The 23,719-nt window shown below is 51.3% G+C and overlaps 2 protein-coding genes and 2 long non-coding RNA genes across 6 annotated transcripts in view; 3 read left to right on the top strand and 1 right to left on the bottom strand.

Moving 5' to 3' along the window:
- Nucleotides 1-327: 327 nt before the first annotated feature.
- Nucleotides 328-3,869, top strand: thbd (thrombomodulin). The gene has a single exon (XM_086167176.1). It carries the CDS (start codon nt 563-565, stop codon nt 2,141-2,143), a length of 1,581 nt encoding a protein of 526 aa, XP_086023302.1. The 5' UTR covers nt 328-562; the 3' UTR covers nt 2,144-3,869.
- A 1,770-nt stretch (nt 3,870-5,639) lies between these two features.
- On the top strand, nt 5,640-8,376 carry LOC147223068 (uncharacterized). Its single transcript, XR_015107666.1, has 3 exons — nt 5,640-5,873; nt 7,482-7,559; nt 7,688-8,376. It is a non-coding gene; the product is annotated as an uncharacterized LOC147223068 (long non-coding RNA).
- A 467-nt stretch (nt 8,377-8,843) lies between these two features.
- disp1 (dispatched homolog 1 (Drosophila)) overlaps nt 8,844-23,719 on the bottom strand; it is a 50,218-nt gene continuing 35,342 nt past the window's right edge. For all 3 annotated transcript variants that reach the window (XM_086166733.1, XM_086166735.1, XM_086166734.1), the window contains 8 exons: nt 19,014-19,043; nt 17,128-17,251; nt 16,629-16,756; nt 14,806-14,900; nt 13,956-14,053; nt 11,985-13,574; nt 11,464-11,727; nt 8,844-10,753 (listed from right to left, as the gene is read on the bottom strand). In XM_086166733.1, coding sequence (XP_086022859.1) covers nt 9,125-10,753; nt 11,464-11,727; nt 11,985-13,574; nt 13,956-14,053; nt 14,806-14,900; nt 16,629-16,756; nt 17,128-17,251; nt 19,014-19,043 — 3,958 coding nt within the window. In that variant the 3' untranslated portion in view covers nt 8,844-9,124. The remainder of the gene's footprint in view (nt 10,754-11,463; nt 11,728-11,984; nt 13,575-13,955; nt 14,054-14,805; nt 14,901-16,628; nt 16,757-17,127; nt 17,252-19,013; nt 19,044-23,719) is intronic.
- On the top strand, nt 19,774-23,252 carry LOC147223067 (uncharacterized). The gene is made up of 3 exons (XR_015107667.1): nt 19,774-19,922; nt 23,065-23,111; nt 23,208-23,252. It is a non-coding gene; the product is annotated as an uncharacterized LOC147223067 (long non-coding RNA).

The raw sequence follows: 23,719 nt of genomic DNA, 5'->3' as shown, positions 1-23,719 counted from the left end.
ATTTGGATGAGAGTTGTGAATGGTTGAATGAGACCCTGCGATTGGTCCAGGGCGAACGGCCTCTTGTCCAATCACAGCAGGGATAGGCTCAAGATGAATGAATGAATGAATGTATGAATGAATGATATTAAGTTGTGTGTCATTTCAAAGTGGGCTTTTTTTTTCGGTAAAGAAACCCGTGTGTGTGTGTGTGTGATGCAGCATCTCCCGGGGCTGGACTCCTGTCGGTGTCGGTGAAGTTCGGGAAGAAGCGTGATGGAAAAAAAGAAAAGTGGAAAAAGTGCGTGTGAGAGTTGCCGTTCAACCCAGAAGACAAAAGGGGGGAGGGGGCGACAGGCAGGCGGGGCGGAGGGCGAAGAAACGGCAGGAAGACGCAGCGAGGGCAGGGACGGCCGCCGGTCCTGGACGCGTCCAGCAGTGCGGGGAAGGTGACCGCAAACGCAACAGGCGTGTGAGGACGACTTCCTGCCCCGGCCGTGGGAGACGACATGGAGTCGGGGGGCTTATAAAAGCCGGCATGACGCCTCGCCCTGCTGCAGACATCCACGTCTGAGGCGGAAACATGAAGGACGGGACCGGGCTGCTCGTCCTGCTGCTGGCGGCGCTGGCCGAAGCCGGGGAGGAGCTGTGCGTGGCGGATAAGTGCTTGCGGGCGTTCCAGCGTCCGAGCGACTTCGAGGACGCGCAGGCGGAGTGCGTGAGGCGCGGCGGCGCCCTGGTGGCGCTGCGCTCCGCCGAGCACCAACGGGCGCTGGCCGCGCTGCTTGACGGCCTCCCGGGACGCTTCTGGATCGGGCTGCGGCGGGCGCAGGGGTGCCCGGACCCCGCCGCCGAGCTGCGGGGCTACCGCTGGGTGAGCGGGGACGCGGACGGCGGGCCGTCCGACTGGGAGGAAGGCGACTTCGACGGCGGGTGCGACGCCCCGCGATGCGTCCGCGTCTCGGACGACGCCCCCCGCTGGCGGCAGGCCGCCTGCGAGGCGCCGCTGGACGGCTTCGTCTGCGAGTCCAGCCCGGGGGAGAGCTGCGGGAACCTCAGCCTGGCGGAGGGGGAGAGCGCGGTCTTCGCCGGCCTGGAGCGGAGCGCGGCGGGGGAGGCGGACGCGGCGTACGCGGGTTACCCCGTCGGCACCGTGGCCACCGTGTCACCGTCCGGCCGGCGGCTCCTGTGCTTCCAGGGCGCTTGGCGTCCGTCGCCGTGGAGCTGCGAGATCCTGCGCGGCGGCTGCGAGCACGACTGCGTCACGGAGCGTGGACGCGGCGCCGCCTGCTTCTGCCCGCCGGGCCGCGTCGTGGACCCCGCCACCGGGAGCACTTGCGTGGAGGCGCCGCCGGACGACGCGTGCGAGCGGCTCGGCTGCGAGCACGCTTGCGTGCGCGACGGCGAGACCCCGCGGTGCCTGTGCCCCCAAGGCTACCGCTTAGCGCCGGACGGCCGCTCCTGCGTGGACTTCAACGACTGCTCGGACGAGCGCCAGTGTCCCGACGAGCACACCCGCTGCGTCAACACGCCCGGCGGCTTCCAGTGCGTGTGCGAGCACGGCTACGTGCGCCACGACGACACTTGCGTGGACGAGGACGAGTGCATGTCTGCGCCCTGCGAGCACCTGTGCCACAACCTGCCCGGCGGCTTCCGCTGCTCCTGCTACGACGGATTCAAAGTAGACCCGCAGGCGGCGGAGAGGTGCAAGCTGCACTGCGGCGTGGAGGAATGCCCCGCCGTGTGCGACCCCAACGACCGCTTCCAGTGCTTTTGCCCCGACGGTTACGTGGCCGAGGAGCGGCCGGACGCGACGTGGTGCTTGGACATCGACGAGTGCTCGTCTTACTTCTGCACCCAGCGCTGCTACAACACCTTCGGCGGGTACGAGTGCTCCTGCGAGCCGGGCTACACCCTGACGCTCGGGTTCAAGTGCGTGAGGGACGAGGGGTCCCCCACGGCCACGACACCCGGGAGCGCTCCTCCGACGCCCCGGCCATCCGGTGTGTCCACGGGCGCCCTGGCCGGGATCATCGTGTGCACGGCCCTGCTGGTCGTGCTGCTCGTCTTCCTGGCGCATCACTTCCTCTGCGGAGGCGGGAGGCTCAAAGAACCGGAAGTGGAGGCGCACTATTTACACCACAAGTCCGATGAAGCGCGTTGACGCGGAGGGGGGAGGGGTGGGGGGCGCACCGGAAGTCGCGGACCGCCGCGGCGCGACGAGTGAATGTACCGACGGGAGGCCGAGGCGCTTCTGCTCAAGGACAATGTTTTTCTCCGCGGAGCGACGTGTGACCCTCTCGCCTCCTGTCCTCCATCCACGAAGCACAGTCTTCTGAAGAGACATGGACATGTTGTCAACTCCAACCAGAGGACACTGGGCTCCTCATGTAGCTCCTTCTAGGATCCTCCAGGTGTTCTTCAAGATGCCCTATAACTTTTTTTTTTTAATATATTTAAAGTCTGCTTCCTCTGTGTGGAGAGAAGATCCACTTCTCGGAACGAGAGTCACATTCTGAGATTCATATTTGAAAACATCTCCCATTAACAAGTCTCACTGTACAACGGATCCATATCTTTGGAGTGAAGTCATAGGAGAACCCAAGGAAGAAAAGCTGTTTTTTTTTAAACCAGTGGTGTCAAACTCATTTTGGCCACATACGGTCTAATTTGATGTAAAATCATCACCTCGAAGTAACACTAAGCCTAAATTCTAAAAATCCTTATATGTCATGAACTTTTCCTCTAAATGACATGACAAATTAATATTAAAAAAGAATTGATGAAATCACACACTAAAAATATAGTTGAGTTAAGAGAAAATCTTGTCACTGGGAAAATTTGCCACTAGAACTATTAGAAAATGGATCGGTAGCATGTACGAGAGGTATAATGTTTACAAGGCTAACGGTGGCGATACCAGGTATCAAATCAATCTTTTTAATTTTCCCCTTTTTTTTGCTACTGTTTTTGTGTTTTTTTATAGAAATAAGAAAAGATCGTTTTAACAATGTCACTAGATGTCTTTTCATCAAAAATTCATTTTGTTTTCAAATTTGGAAGCATTTTTCTTGCCCATTTTTTGTATGAAACTGACAGTATAAAACCCCCAGATACGTGTGAGAAAAAACACACGGGCCGCACTAACACGAAGATTTGATTTCAGGCAGGGGGCCACTAAATATTGTTCCGAGGGCCGCAATTTGCCCGCGGGCCGCGAGTCTGAGACCCCTGTTCTGAACAAAACCTCTTCTTTGCCATCTTAAACTCAATACAGCCGATCTATCCTTAGTCAGACAGCAGCCCACACACAGGTCTTCCTTCTCCGTGCACGTTCTGCTGCAGAGCTGCTCTTTCAGTCCACCAGCATAGGATTTGAAATGCTGTTGCGCAAATATAACTGTCTTTACGGTACGCAGTCACGGTAATTGTATGGTACCGTAATGACCTGTGCAAAGCGCAGGTCAATTTTAGTCCACGCCTTATGGTCCCGTGAGAAACAATGAAATCCGGATATTTACCCTCATTCAGGGTGAGTTCTCTCCGGTCAGTACGTTTAGAGAGGACAGAACTGCTCCACCCAGCCGACGGTACCCTCGTGAAAACAATAAAAAAAAAAAGCTTTGTGTTAAATTATAGATAATGAGGAGGGTAAAGCTTTGCTGCTCCTTCACTGCAAGCCTAATTGTGTGGAAGTACATGAGTAGCGCAAGTGTGTGTGTGTGTGTGTGTGTGAGTGTTTGTCACAAAAAAGTGATCAGTGTACACTTGCAGTGTGCCGGAATGGTACAATATTGCTTAAAAAAAACATGTTTCATTCTGAACTGCTTGTGAAAACTGTTTTCAGCGGTGTGTTTGTAAAATGTAATAAACACTTCTTCTCACTTTGATTTACTGGCAAGCGTTGGACCTTCTCCGCTCGGTGCAGATCCAAGGTGAACAGCCCAGACCTTGGAGCCGGTTCTAGCTGTGAACCAGGAGATGTCCGGGTCACACCTTTTTTGCAACACAAGGCTGAAGCAGGAGAGGTTCAGAGCTTCAGGGTCGACTCCACCCACGGGATTGGTTTGTCCACCCGCTAAGCTATCATGCTAGCCCCTTCGTGTCAGGGCGGAGGCAGGAGGAACCCCAGCCTGGATCCAATCACCCAGGCTGGGTGGAGGAGCCGGGGCAGCGGCCCAAAGGAGTGGTCTTTCCTGTCACTGGGATGGGAGTGGACCACAGCGGTGACCTCAGCTGGCAGAAGAAGATCTTCAATTAGGGGATCACAACCCCTCAACGTCCCTCTGCGGTCCACTATTACATTACATTACATTGCATTTGGCAGACGCTTTTATCCAAAGCGACTTACAATAGAGGACATAGGGACTGCAAATACACTTGCAAATACACGATGCACGGGAAATGCACAGAACAGTAAGCTTGGGTTAGTGAGGGTTTTTTGTTTTTTTTCCCACTATGATTAAAACATCCCTTTCAGCGCCCGCTGGACCTACCCTTGAACGGGAGAAGGAACCCAGCTGTAGGCTCAGAAGAGTCTGGTACCTCCACCAGGGGACCCTGACGGCTCCTCTATCATAAGCTCTAAGCAGAAGAAGGTGCAGAAATACATGAAGAGGGAGGTTTGTTTCTCCAGCATGCAATAAAAATGTTCCTATGGTGGACAAGCAGGTCCTCCACCACCACCATCTAGAGATGTTCAGGCATGGGGGGGGGGGGGGTCAGTGAGGTCACAATTCCAGTCATTCAAGTGGGACCACCTTCCCTCGCCCCACTACACCGGTACCATGGTGATGATTGCAGATGTCTTGTTCAGGAGATGGAAACCACCACCCCCGTCTCCTCCCTCTTCAGAAAGTGCTTCAGTGGGAGTTGTTGAAACGAGACAGAAGGTCTCCGAGCCCGGGGAAGCTCTCCATATGTCAAGAGATACCATATATGGCAAAGTGTCTGGGGCCTCCAGCCATAGGACCCACTATCAGCAGGAAACCATGGGCGCAGAGACGATTCAGAAGCAGCTCCTCGACATGAGAAGAAGCTCTTTGCATTTGACCTCCTGGCCGGTGGTGCCGCGCGTCACCAGCCTGCAGAAGTCACAACTGCATTCAGAAGAACCATCCATCAGGAGCTGAGGCCTGGAGCTGCCAGGCGGGAGAGCTGGAGAAGGACGAGGCAGGAGATTTATGGAGGGGGGAAAGAGGATAAGAAGAGGGGGGCAAACGATTGGCTGTGGCGACACCCGGAGGGAAGAGCCTGGAGGAGACCAGGGACCGAGCACTGATTTGATCATGCGTGAACTTCTGCGAGGTTTCATGCCGCTCCACCTTCGTGACACAGCGCATGTATTGATGGATGACGCTCCACTCTGGAGACCAGGACAGACACGTATGGAACGGCCTGGAAGTGACCTCACCTAATTATTTCCATCCAGCATGCTGCAGAGATCTGTGCACCACTGATCCAGGCAGAGGCTATGGAGCGCCAGGGGTTTGGCCGTCACTTTTCACTGCCAGGGGTGAAGCAGGGCACACACAAACACACACACACACACCTCATGTGTGAGATGTTTTGCTGATCATTCAGGTGTGGAGGTGGGGTCCGGCAGGAGGGCAGAGAGCGGAAGGCCCCGGCTGCCCACGACATTCCTGCACCCCCAGATAAACAATGGAGAAGGCCAACGTTTGCGCAGGACAAGCGGCCCCGGAGGCACGGAGCCCCCTTCTGCTCCTCCGCCTTCACGGGCCTCCACTGTGGTCGTGCTATCGAACGAGCTCTCGGAAATGAACCCTGCCTGTGTCCAGGATCGGCGCTCTTCCGGAGTCAGGAAACGGGTGATAAACAGGAGTCACAGCCCTTCAGGAACAGATCCACGAAGGATCAGCCTGGATCTGCAGGTCAGCACCGCAGCACCCTGTATACAGAATATATACAGTGTATATATACACGTACTGTATTTTATACGTTATACATACTGGGATACACCCCCCCCCCCCCCCCCCCGCTGTCGAATATACACACAGCATGTAGAAACACAAACTGTATGCATGTATTTATGTGTATAAACATATTATACTTACTCAGATTCACATCTCTGCTATAGATAGTACTAATATTGTATATACACAGCATGTAGATACTGTGTATGTGTATGTATATATATATATATACACAAATTAGAATATTGTGATAAAGTTCTTTATCTTCTGTAATGCAATTCAAAAAACAAAAATTACTTTTTCATGATATTCTAATATATAAAAGGCTTGCAATATTTCAGTTGATTTGTAATGAATCCAAAATGTATGACATTTTGGTTTTGTAATTGCATTACAGAAGATAAAGAACTTTATCACAATATTCTAATTCTCTGAGACAGTCCTGTACATACTGGGATACACATCCTTGCTGTAAAATATACACACAGCATGCAGATACACTAACTTACAAACTATATGCATGTATTTATGTGTATAAACATATTACACATACTGTGATTCACATCCCTGCTATGGATAGTACTCATACTGTATATATACACAGCATGTAGATATATTCCTACTGTGTGTGCGTATATATATATATATATATATATATATATATATATATATATATATATATATATATATTATACATACTGCAATGCACATCCCTGCTGTTGATAGTTTACATACTGTATATACACAGTATGTTGATATACAAACTTACACACTCGATGTGTGTATGTCTGTGTATAAATACACTATAGATACTGGAATACACATCCCTCCTGTTGATTGTACTCATACTGTATTCATTCACAGCATGTAGATATACAACCTTACACACTGTAGGTAGAAACATACGTGTATGTGTGTATATACACTACACATACCGGGATACATATCCCTGGTACACATACACTGTTTGTGTGCATATACTCGATGCATACTGAAATACACAGAACATGTGCCGTGTATGCATACTGTGTATATTTACCCTGCCCCTGCTGTAGATAATATACATACATACATATTGTACGTATTTATACATAAGTCCATATACTGTATATATGGACACAGCTGAAAAAAATAAAGGGAACACTTAAAAAACACATCCTAGATATAAATGAATGAAATACTTTGCTCTTTACACAGTTGAATGTGCTGACAACAAAATCACACAAAACTGATCAATGGAAATCAATTGTATCAACCCATGGAGGTCTGGATAAGAATCCCACTCAAAATTAAAGTGTAAAAACAAACTCCAGGCTGATCCAACTTTGATTTAATGTCCTTAAAACAAGTCAAAATGAATCTGTGTTGCTTCCTGAGTGGACACTATGATTTCACACAAGTGTGATTGACTTGGAGTTACATTGTGTTGTTCAAGTGTTCCCTTTATTTTTTTGAGCAGTATATATACACACATATATATAGACATGTTTGTCTGTTTGTAGTAGCTCTCTGACCACTTAACTACATTGTACTGTGTATAACTGAAGTCTTGTTGTTTACCTTCAGGTCAGTAGGAAGTGGAAGCTTGTGGAGGGACTTGGATGAAGAGGCTGGCTGGACTCTGCAGACCCTGGTCCAAAAAAAGTATGTAGCAATGTCAGCCTACCCCCCCCCCCCCCAAAAAAAAAAACAACAAAAAATAAAAATCTCAAAAGGGGACAAACCTTCATCCTGCTTTATAACTGACATATTCGGTGGTATATCTTCTGAAGGCACCTGGACTTGGTTTATCTCCTTGAAAGCATTCCTCCTCTGGTCCCAGAGGTTCCTCCCTCCTGACCCCTGGAGTCCCTGCCCCCAGCTGAACACCCCTGATCTGAGGAATCTGCAGGGATGCCAGAAGCCAAAGATCTGAAGCCGTGGCCTCCGACACCATGGAGACACCAACGTCCGACTAAGCAGGACTTAAAGTGTGGTCTGGGAGGACAAATCCAGAAGGCCTCCGGTCACAGGTCACTCACAGCTCAACCAAAAGGACACCACAACATCCTGTCCAGAAGCTGCTGAGATATTTCAGAGATGATATGAAAGCACTTCCTGCCTCACAAATGAGATCTGGGATTGGATGAAGAGGAGGATAAGGAGGATGAACATCTCTGCTCTGACAGCCTGGCCACAAAGCGTTACAAGAATAATGTGCTTCTCTCCCGAAACAAGACCTCTGGAGCCTTCAGGCGTCCTAATGTTGATAGAGAACCCCAGCACCAAGCGGCTGATGTTCAAGTCTTCATCACCTATCTGCCAGGGGTCATGAGGTCAGGGGGGCGGAGCCTATCCCTGCTGTCACTGGGGAAGATGTTCGTTCTGGACGGGTTCATCTCAGACACATTCAAGCATTCAACCTCTCAACTGTTACAATAAAATATATTGACCCGACCCTTTGGACTCAGCGGGATGAAATCTCAGATGATATTGAAATGAAAATTCTCACTAGAACATCCTGAGAAGGTAAAGAATAAGGTGAGACTGATGTAGTTCCGATGTTACCCACTAGAGGGCGCCAACCATCTACAAACTCTAGAGGAAGATGTTTTTCAGGGAATACTTTTTTTATTTTTAGGGCACTTGCTCAATGATGAGATATTTTTCGATTTTCCACCCATTCTTCTCTCAGCTCCAGATTGGTTTGATATTATTTCTTAGGTACTTTCACAATGACGGATGATCGCGATTCTGACTTCATGTCTTTTGTCCAGCAGATGTTTATCCTCATAAAACTCCTCACAGCCAAAAACAATACTGAAATAATCTTCTCAGGTTTGTCGGGCTGAAGTCAGACCTATCGAACACAGTTATTATCTGACCTTTGTAAAACTCAAAGTGTCAAACAACGAGACTTCCTTAGGCAATGAAGAAGGTGAACAGAAGGACAATCGGAGACGTTTTAATCGCACAGTCAACTTTTGACCTGAAAAGCAGATAATTGAACAGGACCTTTCGCCAGCAGGCCCGGGAGACGCGGAATCCCCGTGTGTGCAAACATCTGCAGGAATCCAACGCATTCTACCGCCCGGTCGGGTTCGAGACTCTTACAGTCGGTTCATTGCGCCGGGTTTACGTCCAGACACCCCCTGCATTGTCGGGTCGGGCAGATTCATGGATCTCTAAAGTCCATTTGCCCCATTGGTATCCGTGTGAGACGGGACGGATCAGCACAAGCTATCGGACACCTGGGGGTCGGAGGTCACGGCCCTTGGAGGCCCCGCAGTGTCGCTTTTTGGCACGTTCACTTGTGAAGCCGAATTGTGCTTCACCTTCAACGTCCTGCCGCAGAAGGGTTTCTTTGGCGAACCGCCCCCGCCTTCCATCGCCCTCTCCTCCCCGCCGTCACTCCCCTCCGGCTCGCCGGGCACCAAACCCTCGCCGTTCAATCGGGCGGTTGCTTCTGTGCTCGCTGTGGACGTACGGTTATCGCCACGGCAACAGTCCCTCGCCTTCAGGCCGGGTGTCTGTGAGGACGGGGTCTGGGTGCGATGCGGTGCCTGGCTCAGGGCCGTCTGGCCTCCGTCCACACCGGACGGCGGCGGCTCCTCCGTGCGGTCGCACCCTGCTTCCCTGCTGGAAAGTGGGAGGGCGAGTCTCTGCTTGGAGGCGGAAGTCCTGTGGACACAGTTGTTCTTAGGGAGGCGGCTCTGGGGGGCCCCTGGCCTCGCCGCCGCCCTGGCCTGGGCGCAGTGGTGGTAGTGCGAAGACAGGCAGTGGACGTACTGTGGCAGGTACATCGTGTCCGGGTGCGACGGTTCGTTGGGTTTGCCTCCTGTGAGCGGGGGCCTCTGCGGGCTGGGAGCCCGAGACGGATGATCCTGATGATGGCTAGCGGTCCACTGCTGGCGGAGGTTAGGAGGTGGAGGGTCTCCGCACGTGCAGATAGCGCTTCGGGAGAAGCTGCACGGTGAGCCGAGGGCAGGGACGAGCCCGTTCTCACTTCTGACGGCACTGCCTTGGTAATGGGCGAGGGACTTGGGGCCACCGTGCTGCTGAGGAGGGTCTCCGTTACATATCCGGGCACAGACGTCCTCGCCGGGCTCGGCCTTCTGACTGGACGACGCCAGCGGTTCCAACTCGTAGTGCTCCGCCTGAGCGCCGCCGCCGCCGCCGTCCAAATGGTAACTCCCCGGGCCGGAGGTCTTCGCCGGGGAGGAGGGGCTATTGGCGAGAGCCTGACACCGCAGCTTGACGGGGAGGGGGATCTGGCCGCACGTGCCCAGGGGGCCCAGGCAGCGACACATGCACTGGAAGAAGAAGGTGGCGAAGGTCCAGCTGATACACATGATGAGCATCATGAAGGTGCCGAGCTGGGTGTAGGCCAGCACGTTGGAGGGCATCATCATGGCGCCGGCGACAAACGTCGTCAGCGCCGCCATGGCGATCGCCGAGCCCATGCGGCTCAGCGAGAAAATCACCTTCCCCTCTCGATCGGGTTCCGGGGCCAGCCGGTAAGCCACGCCGTAGTGCACGGCGAAGTCCACCGACAGCCCCACCGCCACGGAGATGGTGACCGATTCCAGGACGTTCAGCTCCCAGCCGAGAAGCACCAGGAAGCCGACCGTCACGAAGATGGTGCCGGCGATGGACAGGATGGCGTACAGGCTGATGATGACGTTCCAGGTGGTCAAGAGCATGACGGCGAATGCCACGGCCACCGACAGCGCCATGGCAACCAGGGTGCCGTTGGCGAGACTGTCCTGGAGGTCGTAGAAGTCGAGGTCGCTGACGAACCAGCCGCGACTGAGACCCGCCGGGGCCAATCGCAGCTCCTCCCTGATCCAGGGATCCACCTGCCAGGAGACAACCACAAGTACCGCTCGTCACACGGACCGCTCCGAGAGCATACAACTACAGAGAACTCCACAGAAAAGAGGAAGCTGTCCATCGAGAAACTGACTTCCGTGATGCCGGAATAAGCAGTAAACTGAAAAAAAAAAAAAAAAAACCTTGATTCTGCGAAATCTAAAAATTAAGAATTTTTAAGAATGAAGAATTTTACTCATCTCAAATCCAGGATAATTCATTCAAAAGTACCGTGATTTCCGGACTACTGAGCACACGTCAATGTAAGCCCCACCGGCTAGTCGATCGCTATCTCGGGCTTCCTCCTGCGCACCAAAACGTCAAAGTCGCCAAATTTTCTCCGTGATTTCATCAGTCGGATGTGACGAGGATAAATGTTTTAGCCGCACGAAGCTTGTTACCCCCTCGCCCCCCAAAAATCCATATATTAGCCGCATCGTTGTTTGAGTGTAAAAAGTCACGGCTTATCATCCGGAAATTACGGTACTTCAAAATGAGAAAGAAACTTTCCATGAATTAACAAGGAGTTGCAGGAAAATGCTAAATGCTGTGATCCAGGGAGAAAAGGGGAAATCTAATTCCTATCAAATTGACACCGTTTTAAAAAAAAAGGGCCGACACACTAATACTCATTTCATTTGAATAATAAACGACGGCGGGGAGCTTCAAGATAAGCTCTGAAACAGAAGGCAAGTACCTCGTGGTAGAACTGGTGCATCTTCTCGTAGGCCAGCGAGAAGAGGAAGGAGCTCTGGAACTTGAGCACGATGGCCCTGATGGTGTCGTTGATGTCGAAGCGAGGCCCGGGGGAGCTGCCGTCCAGGTGGTAGTTGGTGCTGCGGTCCAGCTCCATGATGGCCCTCTTGATGCACAACTCGAACACCTCCTGCTTGTAGGGGAACGTGGACTGGGCGCAGCAGGGATACACCGAGGCCTCCTCACAGTCCTGGTTATCCATCCACTGAGAAGAAAAGGAATACACGGAACTTCTCCATGACAGAAGATCAGGAAGCTCAAACCGGACTGGCGTGGTCTGAGGTGAGAACGACCGATCAAACACAGCATCCATGTCTTAAGACTCAAAAATGACCAATTTGTAGTCGGCAACATCGCATCCATCCATCCATCCATCCATCCATCCATCTTCTACTGTAGCAGCCTTTTAAGGACATGATGATGCATTAGAAAGAGCAGCAGGATGTGTTTCCATGCACTGACCTGTTTGAAGGTCTCAATGAAACAACTGGTGAAATCCTGCTCTTCGGACTGGAAGACAAAGCTCTGGTTCCTGAGCTTTTGGCAGAAGTTGAGGATCCACACCTGAGCGGCCGGACTGGCGATGTTGAAGCTGTTATCCGGTATCAACTTGCCCTTGTTTTTGGGGTTGAGGGGGTCGCCGTTGTCCACAGGCACCATCCCCCAGATGATGACGATGGGCATGTGGAGGTCCTCCCCGTGATGGACCCTTTCGAACATGAACAGCTTCTTGTACTCGGCGTCGTAGCGCTCGAACGGATGCGACGAGCGGAACACCTGAAACTCCGCCAACTCCAAAGACGGGAGCTTCAGCTTGGGGTTGATGCAAACCACATAAGCCCCGCCCACCGTGATGGCGAGGAACCACAGAAGCCAGAGGTAGCGAAGTTTGATGACGACACAGGGCAGGACCTTCTCGAAGAGGATCCGCGACGCTTCCGATATGCTAAACAGGCACTTGTTGGCTTTCTGGCAAACGGTAGCCCAGAAGACGTGGCCGCAGTCGCCCCTCTGCGGGTGGCGGGGACTGCAGCAGGCGAACACGTTGGGGAGGTAACGTTCGTGCAGCACCACCACCGCCGGCAGCCACGTCACCATGAGGATGTAGTTGACCAAGATGGCGGTACCGGCGTAAACGCTGAAGCACCGTATGGCCGTGATGTTGCTGAAGTAGTTTGCGTAGAAGGCGGCCGCGGTGGTGAAGCTGGTGACAAACATGGAGAGGGCGGCGTGATGCAGGGTCACCCTGACCCTCTCGGGCAGCTCGGCGCGAGGCCTCTCGAAATTGGTGTAATTCCAGACGTCGCAGAGCACGAAGGCGTCGTCGGCGCCGATGCCCACCAGGATGATGAGCGCCGTCAGGTTCATGAAGGGGAAGAACTCGAAGTTGAACACCATGCGGTACAGGAAGTAGGACACGATGAGCGAACTGATGACCGCAATGATGGTCATGAGCGTGATGAACACCGATCGCGTGTACACACACATGACAAGCAGGACGATGATGATGGCGATGGCCGGGTACACCGTGTCGGTGAGGAGGTAGTCCTGGAAGAGGTAGTGTTTGATCCCGAACTCTATCCCCGTCACCCTGGTGACGCCGTCTGATGCGTTCCAGTTTTCAAAGTTATCCAGGTAAATGTTCATCATGGACTCGCCTTTCTCCGTGGGGGAGAAAAGCATACTGTACTTGAGCACAGGAGGTGGTGAGTCCAGGCTTTTGGGACTGAGGAAGTCCTTGTCAACCAGGAAGTGAAGGATCTGATAGACAGCGTTGTACTTGGTGCACTTCCTGGGGACACTTCCACACTTCAGGTGGTCTTTGCGTTTCAGCGCCATGTCCCAGCAGTCCGGGCCCAGCGTGCCGTTGTGGTAGAACTTGGCGCAGGAGCGCAGGATCTTCAGAGTGTGAGAAACGTCCCGCTCCGTGATCTTCTGGCAGGAAGACCTGTTGGTGAGGACGGCGATGTAGTTGCCGAGCGTCCAGCTGGGACAGCAGGAGGCGTCGTTGGTTCGTTGGCAGAGGTTCCAGTAATCGCGGTGAGATCGAACCTGCGGAGAGAGTCGATCGGTCCATCAAGACGCAGACCTGAAAACCCTACAGGGCTAGTTGCTGCATTTCTGCCTGGTAACCTGATCGTCTTTGGGACTTTAACATGGACCTCGCTGAGATCTAATCGAGCTTCTTATCTCCTCCAAAGCGGCTTCTTGTTCTAAATAAGTACCTTATGTATCCAGAAGGGGTCCGGCTCCAGGACTGCACTTATTGGTTACCAAAGACAAGCTTCACCGCAGTGACAGAACGAGCAAACGATGTGGGTCTCCAAAGACTCCAACCACCGAGTAGAGTAGTGTGTATACTAGCCGCATGCGGGAGGGAAAATAAACCGCTTTGCCAGCAGATGGTGCTGGTCTGACAGGCTACATATTTACCCTGGTATTGTCCAGACTGCACATGGACTTGATGGCCTGGATGCTCCACAGGTTCTTGCCCTCATCTGATGCGAACACCAGTCGGGAGTAGCGGTCGCCTGTAATGAGCAAAACCGTCGAGTGACACACTTAGAACGAGGAAACCCGAGTCGGAGCCACTTCCTGCACCTCGGCGACGGACGGATCGCACCACGACAGAGCAACGGTGGAACCACCACTTGTGTGAAGAACGGTCCCCACCTGGACCATTCTTTCATCTCCAGGTGGTTTCAAAGCGCTTAACAATGGATCACACACACACACACACACACAGCAGCAGAGTTGCCATGCTAGGTGCTTAGCATACCAAGGGAAGCTACTGGCAGTTCAATCAATGTCTTCTACTTTTCATTTCAGGTCTTCCCACAGCCAACCATCTGCCTCCCTCTAACCATCTTCTCCTTGTCCTCTCCTCTCAAACCAACTCCATGTCCTCTTTCACTCCATCCATTAACCTCCTCTCTGGTCTTCTTCCAGACGTCCTCTCCTCCCACCACCCCTCCTCTGTCCATGTCCGAACCATCTCAGTCTGACTTTATCTCCAGAACATCTACCATGTGCTGTCTCTCTGATGGACTCGTTCCTGATCCTCTCCATCCTCCTCTCCCAAAGAGAACCTCCACATCTTCACCTATGCCAGCGTCTCCAAGCCAGCCAGCACCTCCGTCTTCTTCACCTGTCCTGGATCTCTGGTAACTCTTCTTATCAGACGCTATGTAGCCCTTCTACATGAAGGTTGAGCTTTGCGTAAAACTCTTACGATAACATCATGTCTCCTTACGACAAAGTCATCGGTTATGGAGGACCTCACCAGGTACGTCACAGAAGAATTCTTTGCTGAAGTCCCACTCGGCGTCTCGTCTGTCTCGGTCGAAGACGTCCTCGGGCCACCGGGGCTCCTGGTGGCTGCAAGGTAGCAGAACACACACGTTACACACTCCTTTTCAAACCCCACCACCACGGCTGAGGAACGGCGTGGACCTTCAAGACAAGTCCACACAGCAACTACAAGGGGGCATCTGGACCTAAATCCATTTCTATTTATCCTTTCATCACCTCCACCAACTCGACATTAAATCCCCTGAGCTTATTTTGGAGACCATGTTCATAAAGACAGGTTTCATGATGTTCTTGACTGAGCGCTTTGTTGTTTACTTTCTGAAAACGTCGTCCATCTCTTCTGTCGATCTGCGGACCGCTTTCGTACATTTTTGCTATTTTTCCGCACAAAGTTTCATGCAGCCTCTCCATATTTTTCCATTTCGTCTTACATCTTCTGGGAATCTCCAGTGCTCTCCACCCTCGTGCTGATTATTCCACGTTCTCGCAACACGGATTCGTTTCTGATCGTGTTTCACATTAAAGGTGAAAAGGACGTGTATGTCAAGGTGTCGCCAGAGGTTCAGCCCATCTGAAGGTTGATCCTTGACGGGTGATTCCAGGGAGGACCCTCCTGCAGGAGGAGGAACCGCTCAGACCAGAAGATGATTAGGATACTGACGCCATGATGATAACCGTTGCAGGCATGATGGTAGTGACGGATGACGTCCACCTGAAACAGAATCTCTGTCGGCGTTATCAAGAGGCCTTCAGGGCCAGTTGGGATGACACACAGATGAAGGGGTGGACGGAGGTCTGCCGACAGGAGCAAATGAACGTAATTACTGGTGTGGACGGACAGGAGATGACAAAGATGACCCGAGCGGCATCTGAGAGGGTTTGCTGTCCGGGCAGGAGAGCTCAGAGATGCAAACCGAGGGGGAGATCAGCATCAGTTCTGGTAGCCACATCTGAAGGTCTACCTCTTTCTGACCGCGACCTCCTGGACACCAATCGGAAGAAGTGGGACTAAACACAGAAACCATGAAGGAAAATCGGTGGATTCCATCCCTGGAAAAATCAGACATGAAACGAAGGCTTTCCTTTTCTTCTGCCACCGTTTTCCTGGAATAGATTCTAGAGGCAGCTCAATGCGCGGAGATCCTTTGGAGACGATCACTCTTTCAAGACAGGAATGTGAGCTGCAGGGGGAGCAGGTGGAGGGAAGGTATGCTCCTGGACAGGAAAGGAACGAAGGTCAGCTCCAGCTGGACAGAATGATAGAGGAATCTGAGAGGAACAGTGAGCCTTCAGGGAGTGGAGATGAAGAAGGTGGAGGAGTTTAAGAACAGAAGGTCAACAGTCCAGAGCAAAGGGTGAGGGTGGATAAGAGCTGCAGAGACGTGTGCAAGCTGAAGATCTGGTTTGGAGACATGGGGGTGAAGACAGGAGGCAGAGCTGGAGGCAGCAGAGATGGAGATGTGGATGTGGAGGTTCCTCATAGGGAGTGATGAGGATGGAGAGGATCAGGAAGGAGACCATTAGAGGGACACCACATGGTAGATGTTCTGGGGATGAAGTCACACTGAGTTGGTTTGAACATGGACAGAGGAGGGAGGGATGGAGAAGATCTGGGTAGAAGGAGGGCGAGGTTGGCACTGCCAAGAGCTTGCTCCAGGGGAGAATGTTGGGTTTCTGCATACGATTTGAAATTGTGCGGTCCAGCTGCTCCACGATGAAAGTGTCAGACAACTGTGTTGGATGGGTGAACAATACAATCAAGGACATCAGAAGTTGGTATGTGTGAAGATTTACTTTCTAGCCTGCTCGTCTGCATATTTGAAAGGGTAGTTTGCCAGCGTCGCTTTGTAGCCCGTGTTCTTCATCATGTTGTCCCATGTGACCAGCCGCTGGCCAATTGCCGTCCCGCGTGGCTCGAAACCCTTCAGGGAGACAGACGACAAGGAATGTTAATGTAGATATGTTTGTTTAGGCAGTAGACGGCACTGGTTAGCTAAGCATACAGGTCATTGTCTGAAAAGTGCATTTGGACCAAAGGCACTTAGAAGCTCTGGTTAAACTTGATTTAGAGAACATCCAGTACACGTTCAGACAAAACGTCATTTTAGGAGCTCGTCGGTCAATAATAAAGAGGTCTGTGAAGATTTTAGGTCCAACGCGCTAACGGACCAGGGGGTGCGGAGACCTTTGGCCTTCGACTACTTAGCTAGCCCCAACGTTCCTCGTCTCCGACAGAGCTTCACAACATGGGAGATGTATGCATTGCCTCCAGCGAGAAGAGCCTTCTGCTCACCAGAAGTGGGTCAGAGAAGTCCGGCAGGTCGGGAACCAGGATGCCCACCAGGGCGCAGACCACGATGAGGACGGTGCACACGCCCAGGACCACAACGGGCCAATCGGCGATCAGCTCTGCGTAGCTAGACATGGGAGGAGTAGGTTGGATCAGAAGATGGGAAGATACAGTTCCGCACATTGGGAAGGTTCCTGCAGTCACCGTTGTCCTCCACTGTTTCTCCGGCAAATGTTCTCAAAAGTCACTTTTCCTCATTTGAAGACCCTTTTCCGGATTTTCACTAAATCAGCAATGATTCAATTTTAGTCAAATAATTATCGACCCCTCTTGGGCCTGGTATCCTGAAGGCTGACTTGCAGGTTCTTCCTGCAGATCGGCTGTACGAAGCAGTGGAGACGAGGAGAACAATGACCGACAGGAACCTCTCGGATGAAGAGGATCTCTTGGAGCCTGCAGCCAGTTATGACCAATCCCTGCCCTCCAAATATCCCTGGACAACCTGACGAGCAGCTTCACCTACAGACTCCCACAAGTCAGACATTTGAAGGAGCGGTAGATGGTTCCTGCCCGGTGCCATCAGACCGTACGTTCGTCTGCCCTGGTTAGATCTGTCGGCAGAGAACCGCACCTCCAACATCTGTGACTCCACTGAGGAACATCAACATCTCTAACCTGCTTAATGGCTCTGCAACATCTCGGAATGAGTTAAGACAAGTCCGACACCAGCTGTGGCACCTAAAATATCTCTTACCAGGGAACCTTCAACAACTAAAACTTCTCTGAGGAACCTCCAGCTCCCGCACTACTCAAACATTACTATATATATATATATATATATACACACGTGTGTGTATATATATATATATATCCCTCCTACCATCTTCTTCCGCTTATTCTGCACTTGGGATTGTGGGGGATGCTGGAGCATATATATAAAATAAATTCCTATTCTGTAAGCTAATTATCCATCTTTCCATTAATATATATATGTGTGTGTACAAACCTAATACAAACCTATTAGCAGTACCTTTTGCTCGCTCTAAGCGATCTCAGGCAAAACTGTTCTCAGTTCTACTACCTCAGTGGTGGAACAAACTCCCAGAAGCAACAAGACTAGCATCATCTCTCTCAACCTTCAAGAAACAGGTAAAAACTGTTCTTTCAGGACTTTTTACTCCGCTGATGCCCCAGATCAGGTTGGCAGCAAGTTAGGCTATGCAGTGTGTGTGTGTGTACGTTTGTACACACACACACACTACCTGTCCAAAAAAAAAAAAAAAAAAAAACCCTCACTAACCCAAGTTTACTGTTCTGTATATTTCCTGTGCATCGTGTATTTGCAGTCCCTATGTCCTCTATTGTAAGTCGCTTTGGATAAAAGCGTCTGCCAAATGCAATGTAATGTAATGTGTGTGTGTTATATATTGTATGTAAATATTAAATTCCCTTGTTGATACCATTCTGTCTATGTGATTTCCAACCATGCAGCTGCTGCTATGACCAATTCATTTCCCTCTGGGACCTTATTACACCCATCCATCTATCATTTCGATCCATCTATTCATCTCTCCATCCATCTCTGCTTGATGCCTCCTACTGGCTCAGGTTGCCCTGTGAATCCTCTGCTGAGAAGGCAGGGCGGTTGAACGTGAGAGGAGGAGGAGGAGATGTAGTTGAAGGAGGGGATGGCGGCGGAGGAAGGGGTGGAGCGAGCAGCGAGCAGAGACCAGGTACAGACAGACACACAGACTCCCATTGATAAGCCTGGTGACTCACAGGCCAGGAATGAGCAGAGCTGGATGAATGACAGAGACAAAAGGAGGAGGAGGAGAGAACGTGTAATCCAGAACGTCAACGGCGGAGGAATGGTTCCTGGCAGCTCCTACCTTTTGGGGAATCGAAAGGGCCTCGCGGGACTGCAAAGGAAAAGCAGGGAGATAAATCAGGCCGGCGTTTGAAGTCACATCCAATCACACCGCGGAGAGCCGAGCCCCGCTCGCATCTTCTATCACATACCAACCTCCTGGAAACAACCTGAAAGATATTTGTCAGCGTGATTCCATTTTGTCTCCGAGACCTGAATGTTCGGCTTCAAGTGCGGAGCTGGGATTGAACTCAGACCTCCACAGCATGGAGATGAGCTCATTTCAAAGCTACTCCAAGGTGAAGAACAAGCCGGAGAAGAAAACTGATCCGCGATCAACTGTAGAACAGGGTGATTCTCACGGGGAAAGGCGTTTGAATCTTAGCTTCTCATTCTGGATCTTTATTACCCTGAATATGAAACATTTTAGATGATATCAATGGCCACTTCCGGCGTTGACCTGGATTCTTTGTTCTTTGTTCAAACATCAGATCACCTGTCGTCAGACTTTCCGCGGTTCCTCCCCTCATCCCCGACTCCTCTCTCCGGTTCTTTGATGGTGAAACCATCAAGACGAGAAAAACAACCACAAGATTTGACGACGACTGACCAGGACCTTTGCAGACACGCCACGTTCTCGAGCGGAGGGGCTCCATATTTGGGTAAGAACAGTGTTCCTGGTCTCCGGCCCTGGCGGTGGATCTCTGCGCAGAATCCCAGACATTCCCTGGAACTATCGACGGCCTCATATCAGAGATCCAACAAGAAGAAATACGGTTCTTGGCCACCAGAAACAATTGGAGGACCTCTGAGGGAGAGCTGGAAAAACCCCCGCTCTCCTTTCAGGCTCCACGCCTGAGTGTGATATTCCATCCTTGTGGAGATCAGTGACCAGCCACAACACTCCCAGCAGGTGATGGTGAAATATAAGGTATGCATTGTGCAGCAAGATGTTCCAGCAGAGTGTTTACTGCACACACACACACACACACACACACACCATGAGGGAAATCAGTGACAGCACATTCTTCACATCTAACGCAGACCAAGAGAAGAGCGCTGCTTCACAGGACCCTTCAACTTCTGGAGTTTGGAGTCCTTCTGCCTTCATCTTCTGGTCTTTGTTCAAACACAGCAAAAGCCTTGACGGTCATGGAGTTGTTTTGGAGTTGGGCTCAGGTCACAGAGGCAGCGGAGGAGGTTCCACGAGGACGGTTTCGGGTATTGGCGAATACCAATCCCAATCAAACCATGGAGGCTGGCTTGGAACTCTAGCACCGGGTCAGAGGTCACCTGGACGCTCTGGCACCTCCGGGCAGAGAATCGGAGGAAAAAATGACCAGACCATCGGGAGCGCCTGGAGGGGTTCGGTGACTTCGCTCAACGACATTTTAACCTGCAAACCGGAGGAGCCGGGAATCAAACCGGCAACCTTCCATTCGGAGGGACGTTGACTCCCCTGTCCATTAACCAGGAGAGAGAAGGTCTGCATGAAGGCTGCTGGCGGGTGGAGGTGTCCTTCCTCCAGCCTGGCCAAAGCTCTTTTCTGCAGATTGCATTTGCGAACGGAAACCTGTCTGTTTCCAGTTTTCTGGCTCAGACGTTGTTTAGATCACAATCTCCTCAGAGATAAGAACCATCAGGACCGCGGGCTGAAGGTCACGCATCGGACCTGCTCAGTCTCAAGCCGAAGGAAGCACCTTGCCCCGGCAGCTTTCAGCAGCAAAACCAAGATGCAGACCTATACTGGATGAGGAGGGTCAAAGGTCAGGACTCGTGGTTCCATGGAGCAGATATCATACCCCAGGGGTTGGAGATGATCCAGGTGGGCTTACATAAGAGCGCTTAAGAAAGTCAAACCATCTGCTGCTTCTGGACGCAACGCCGACTTTTTCCCCCCAATCTCTTCTGGTGAGAGGTGGTGGAGGACCTGCTGAAGAAAGGCCTTTCACAACGTGTTGAGAAAAGACAAGCGTGGACAGGGCTGAAGATCAGAGCTCTGAAGCCCTAAGCGAGCATTTCACAAAAATGTCCTTCCTTCTTCCCTTTCCTTCTGGCTCCTCTTTTCTCCACCCGGGGTCAGGGCGAAAGGAGAGGACGCAGAGGAGAGTTAGATGGAGGCGGGTGATTGGTTGAGGGTTAGATGGAGGCAGCTGATTGGCCACAGCAGCCCCTGAAGGGTGCAGATCATGTGAAAGTGAGAAGAGGACGGGGAGAAATGAGGGCCACAGTAGGTGGGGTGATTGCGTTTCCAAGAAAAGCTACTGTAATTTCCGGACGATAAGCGGCGACTTTTTTCACGTTGACAACGATGCGGCTAATATATCGCCTTTTTTTGGCGATACATTTATCCTCGTCACATCGGACCGATGAAATGACCGGGAAATTCTGAGTCCGTTCAACTCCGACACCAAAGAAGACGACTTTGACGGTTTTAGTGCGCAGCAGGAAGACCGAGATAGCGATCGGCTAGCCGGTGCGGCTTATATTGAGGTGCGCTCAATAGTCCAGAAATTACGGTACATATTTATCAGTATAAAGTCCTAGTAGGTAAAAGGGGGTTGGCGAATCCGCTTATACGCCTGATTTCAATCAACTAAAAGTGTGCTGAGTAAGGAAAAGTGTCTGACTCTTACGATCTTATCTGTGTGTGTGTGTGTGTGTGTGTGTGTGTGTGTTGGGGGTTCTCGTGCACCGCGTCCATTTCTATGTATGTCCTGGTTCTGGGCGCCGCATTCCTTCCTTGAGGATTCTCTGAGGTGAAATATGGCGCAGCAGGGATTCCAGGCGCAGGGAGTCTTCACCGCGCCTCCTCCAGTGAAGACGCGGACACCGCACGAGGACTCGAGTACCGGCGAGTCCACTGGGCTCCGAGAGGTCCTGCCATTGTGGGCCCGGTCTTCAAATGAGTTACATCAAAAAGCTACCGGGAGAAAACAACATTCCTGGGGAATAAATGTTTGGTCGGCGTCGGGGCACAGAGGGCCTTCTCAGCACACTTTCAGGGAGTCTCCTCAGACAACCGCAGTCGGAAGCTTTGGCCTTCACCTGCCGCCGCTCCTCGAAGCGCTCGGCACTAAAAGCACACCTTCATTCCAGATGGGGACACATTTCTGCATGCTGGGAGCTGTGAGAAACTCAAGCTAGAAGCGAATCATCTCAGCTTGACATGGTCCTTCAGCCTCCTCATACTTCTCTGCTGCTGCTACTACTAGCATGCATACTAGTAACACTTTCAAAGATCCACCTCTGGATTAGAATAAAAACAGACTGAAGTCAGATTGAAGTCTGAAGAAAATCCCATGATGGCCTCCACCATATGACATCTTCTCGCTACAGTATGTAGAATCCATGAGACTTATTTCTCCTCCGTTCAGCTGGAGGTCATCCACGGAATTCCATGAAAGAAATCCTGAGGAGATTTAAGGTGGACCTTCGGCCCCAAATCGGCTGATGGTCACCCAGTGGAAACCCTCCATGCTCCCTCTGACACCGAGCATGCACGTGTGTGTGTGTGTGTGTGTGTGGGTGTGTGTGTGTGGGTGTGCGCGCATTAGTCAAGGGTCTGGAAAATTCCAAGTGAAAGTGGTCAAGCTGCAGAAGAGGAAATAGAAGCGGAGGAGGACCATGGAGGTCTCACTTTTCCTGACATCTCTTAGCCTGTTCGAGCTGACACACACACACACACACACGCACGCATACACACACACTTATCTTACTTGTAAAAAGTCTCCAGTGACGCTTTGAAATGATCTTAGAGACTGAAAATCGAAAAAAAAAAAATGCATAAAAGAAAAACCTCAAAAGTCCAGGAATAAAAAATCTGCAAGGAACATCCAGAAAGGAAAAATATAAATTTAAACTCACAAGAAAACATCGTCAGAAATCCAAACTAAAATCAACGGATACAAAAACACGGACCAAAGACAGATCTGCAGAAAAAACACTTTTAAACACATTAATTCATGAACGAATGAATGAAGCTCCACGAAATCATCTCTTGCAATACATGACCTAAAGAAAAGAAAACAGAACGATCACTAAGGGCCTCTGACTGTCTTCACCTTTCACAGGTGAGGAGGAGAACCAACCCAGCAGGAGCTTCTATCTGCTTCAGAAGGTCAGGAGGGCCGTGAAGCCTTGGAGGATCACACCAACAACACTTTCACATCACTAACTCTTTCTTCTGCCTCTGCTTCTATTTCCTCTCCTGCAGTTTGTCTACTTTACCTAGGAATTTTCCAGTCCCCCTGTACCACACACACACACACACACACACACACACACACACACACACACACACACATACACGTGCGCACGCTGACACAAGCCAGGCCTTCTTCAGAGTGTTTGTGGAGCTCCCAAATAAAAGCCGTGCAAACATCGCTGGGGTTTTTTGTTTGTTTGTCTGTTTCTTTCCACCGACGAGCGGAGAAGATCAACATCACTGACGGCCATCCCCGCCAAACATCTGCAAAGATCTGGCGTCGACCGACCGGGAGATGAGCTGAAACACCGAAGACGTGACTTTCATAAACCTGATAAATGGATTTGGACCCGACGGCATGTTCGGTTTCCGAGGGAAGACGAAGGGTAGAAGAGGAGACGGTTGAAGACCAGGAGGTAGTGGAGATGAGTAAAGGTGAAAAGCAGATGGTCTGAGGAGGTATGGGAGTGACATTCAAGCTAATTCATGTTGTTCTCGTCTTCTGAAAGAGAACCTCCACC

Source organism: Fistularia commersonii, chromosome 20 (genome assembly GCF_037954325.1).
Source record: "Fistularia commersonii isolate RoL2024-O1a breed Wild chromosome 20, RoL_Fcom_v1.0, whole genome shotgun sequence".
Lineage (NCBI taxonomy): Eukaryota > Metazoa > Chordata > Actinopteri > Syngnathiformes > Fistulariidae > Fistularia > Fistularia commersonii.
The sequence above is the reverse complement of the archived record's forward strand: the minus strand, read 5'-3'. Positions and strand labels throughout refer to the sequence as shown.

What these genes read in the sequence shown, in the direction of transcription:
- thbd (XM_086167176.1), top strand. Translation starts at nt 563, where the DNA reads ATGAAGGACGGGACCGGGCTGCTCGTCCTGCTGCTGGCGGCGCTGGCC.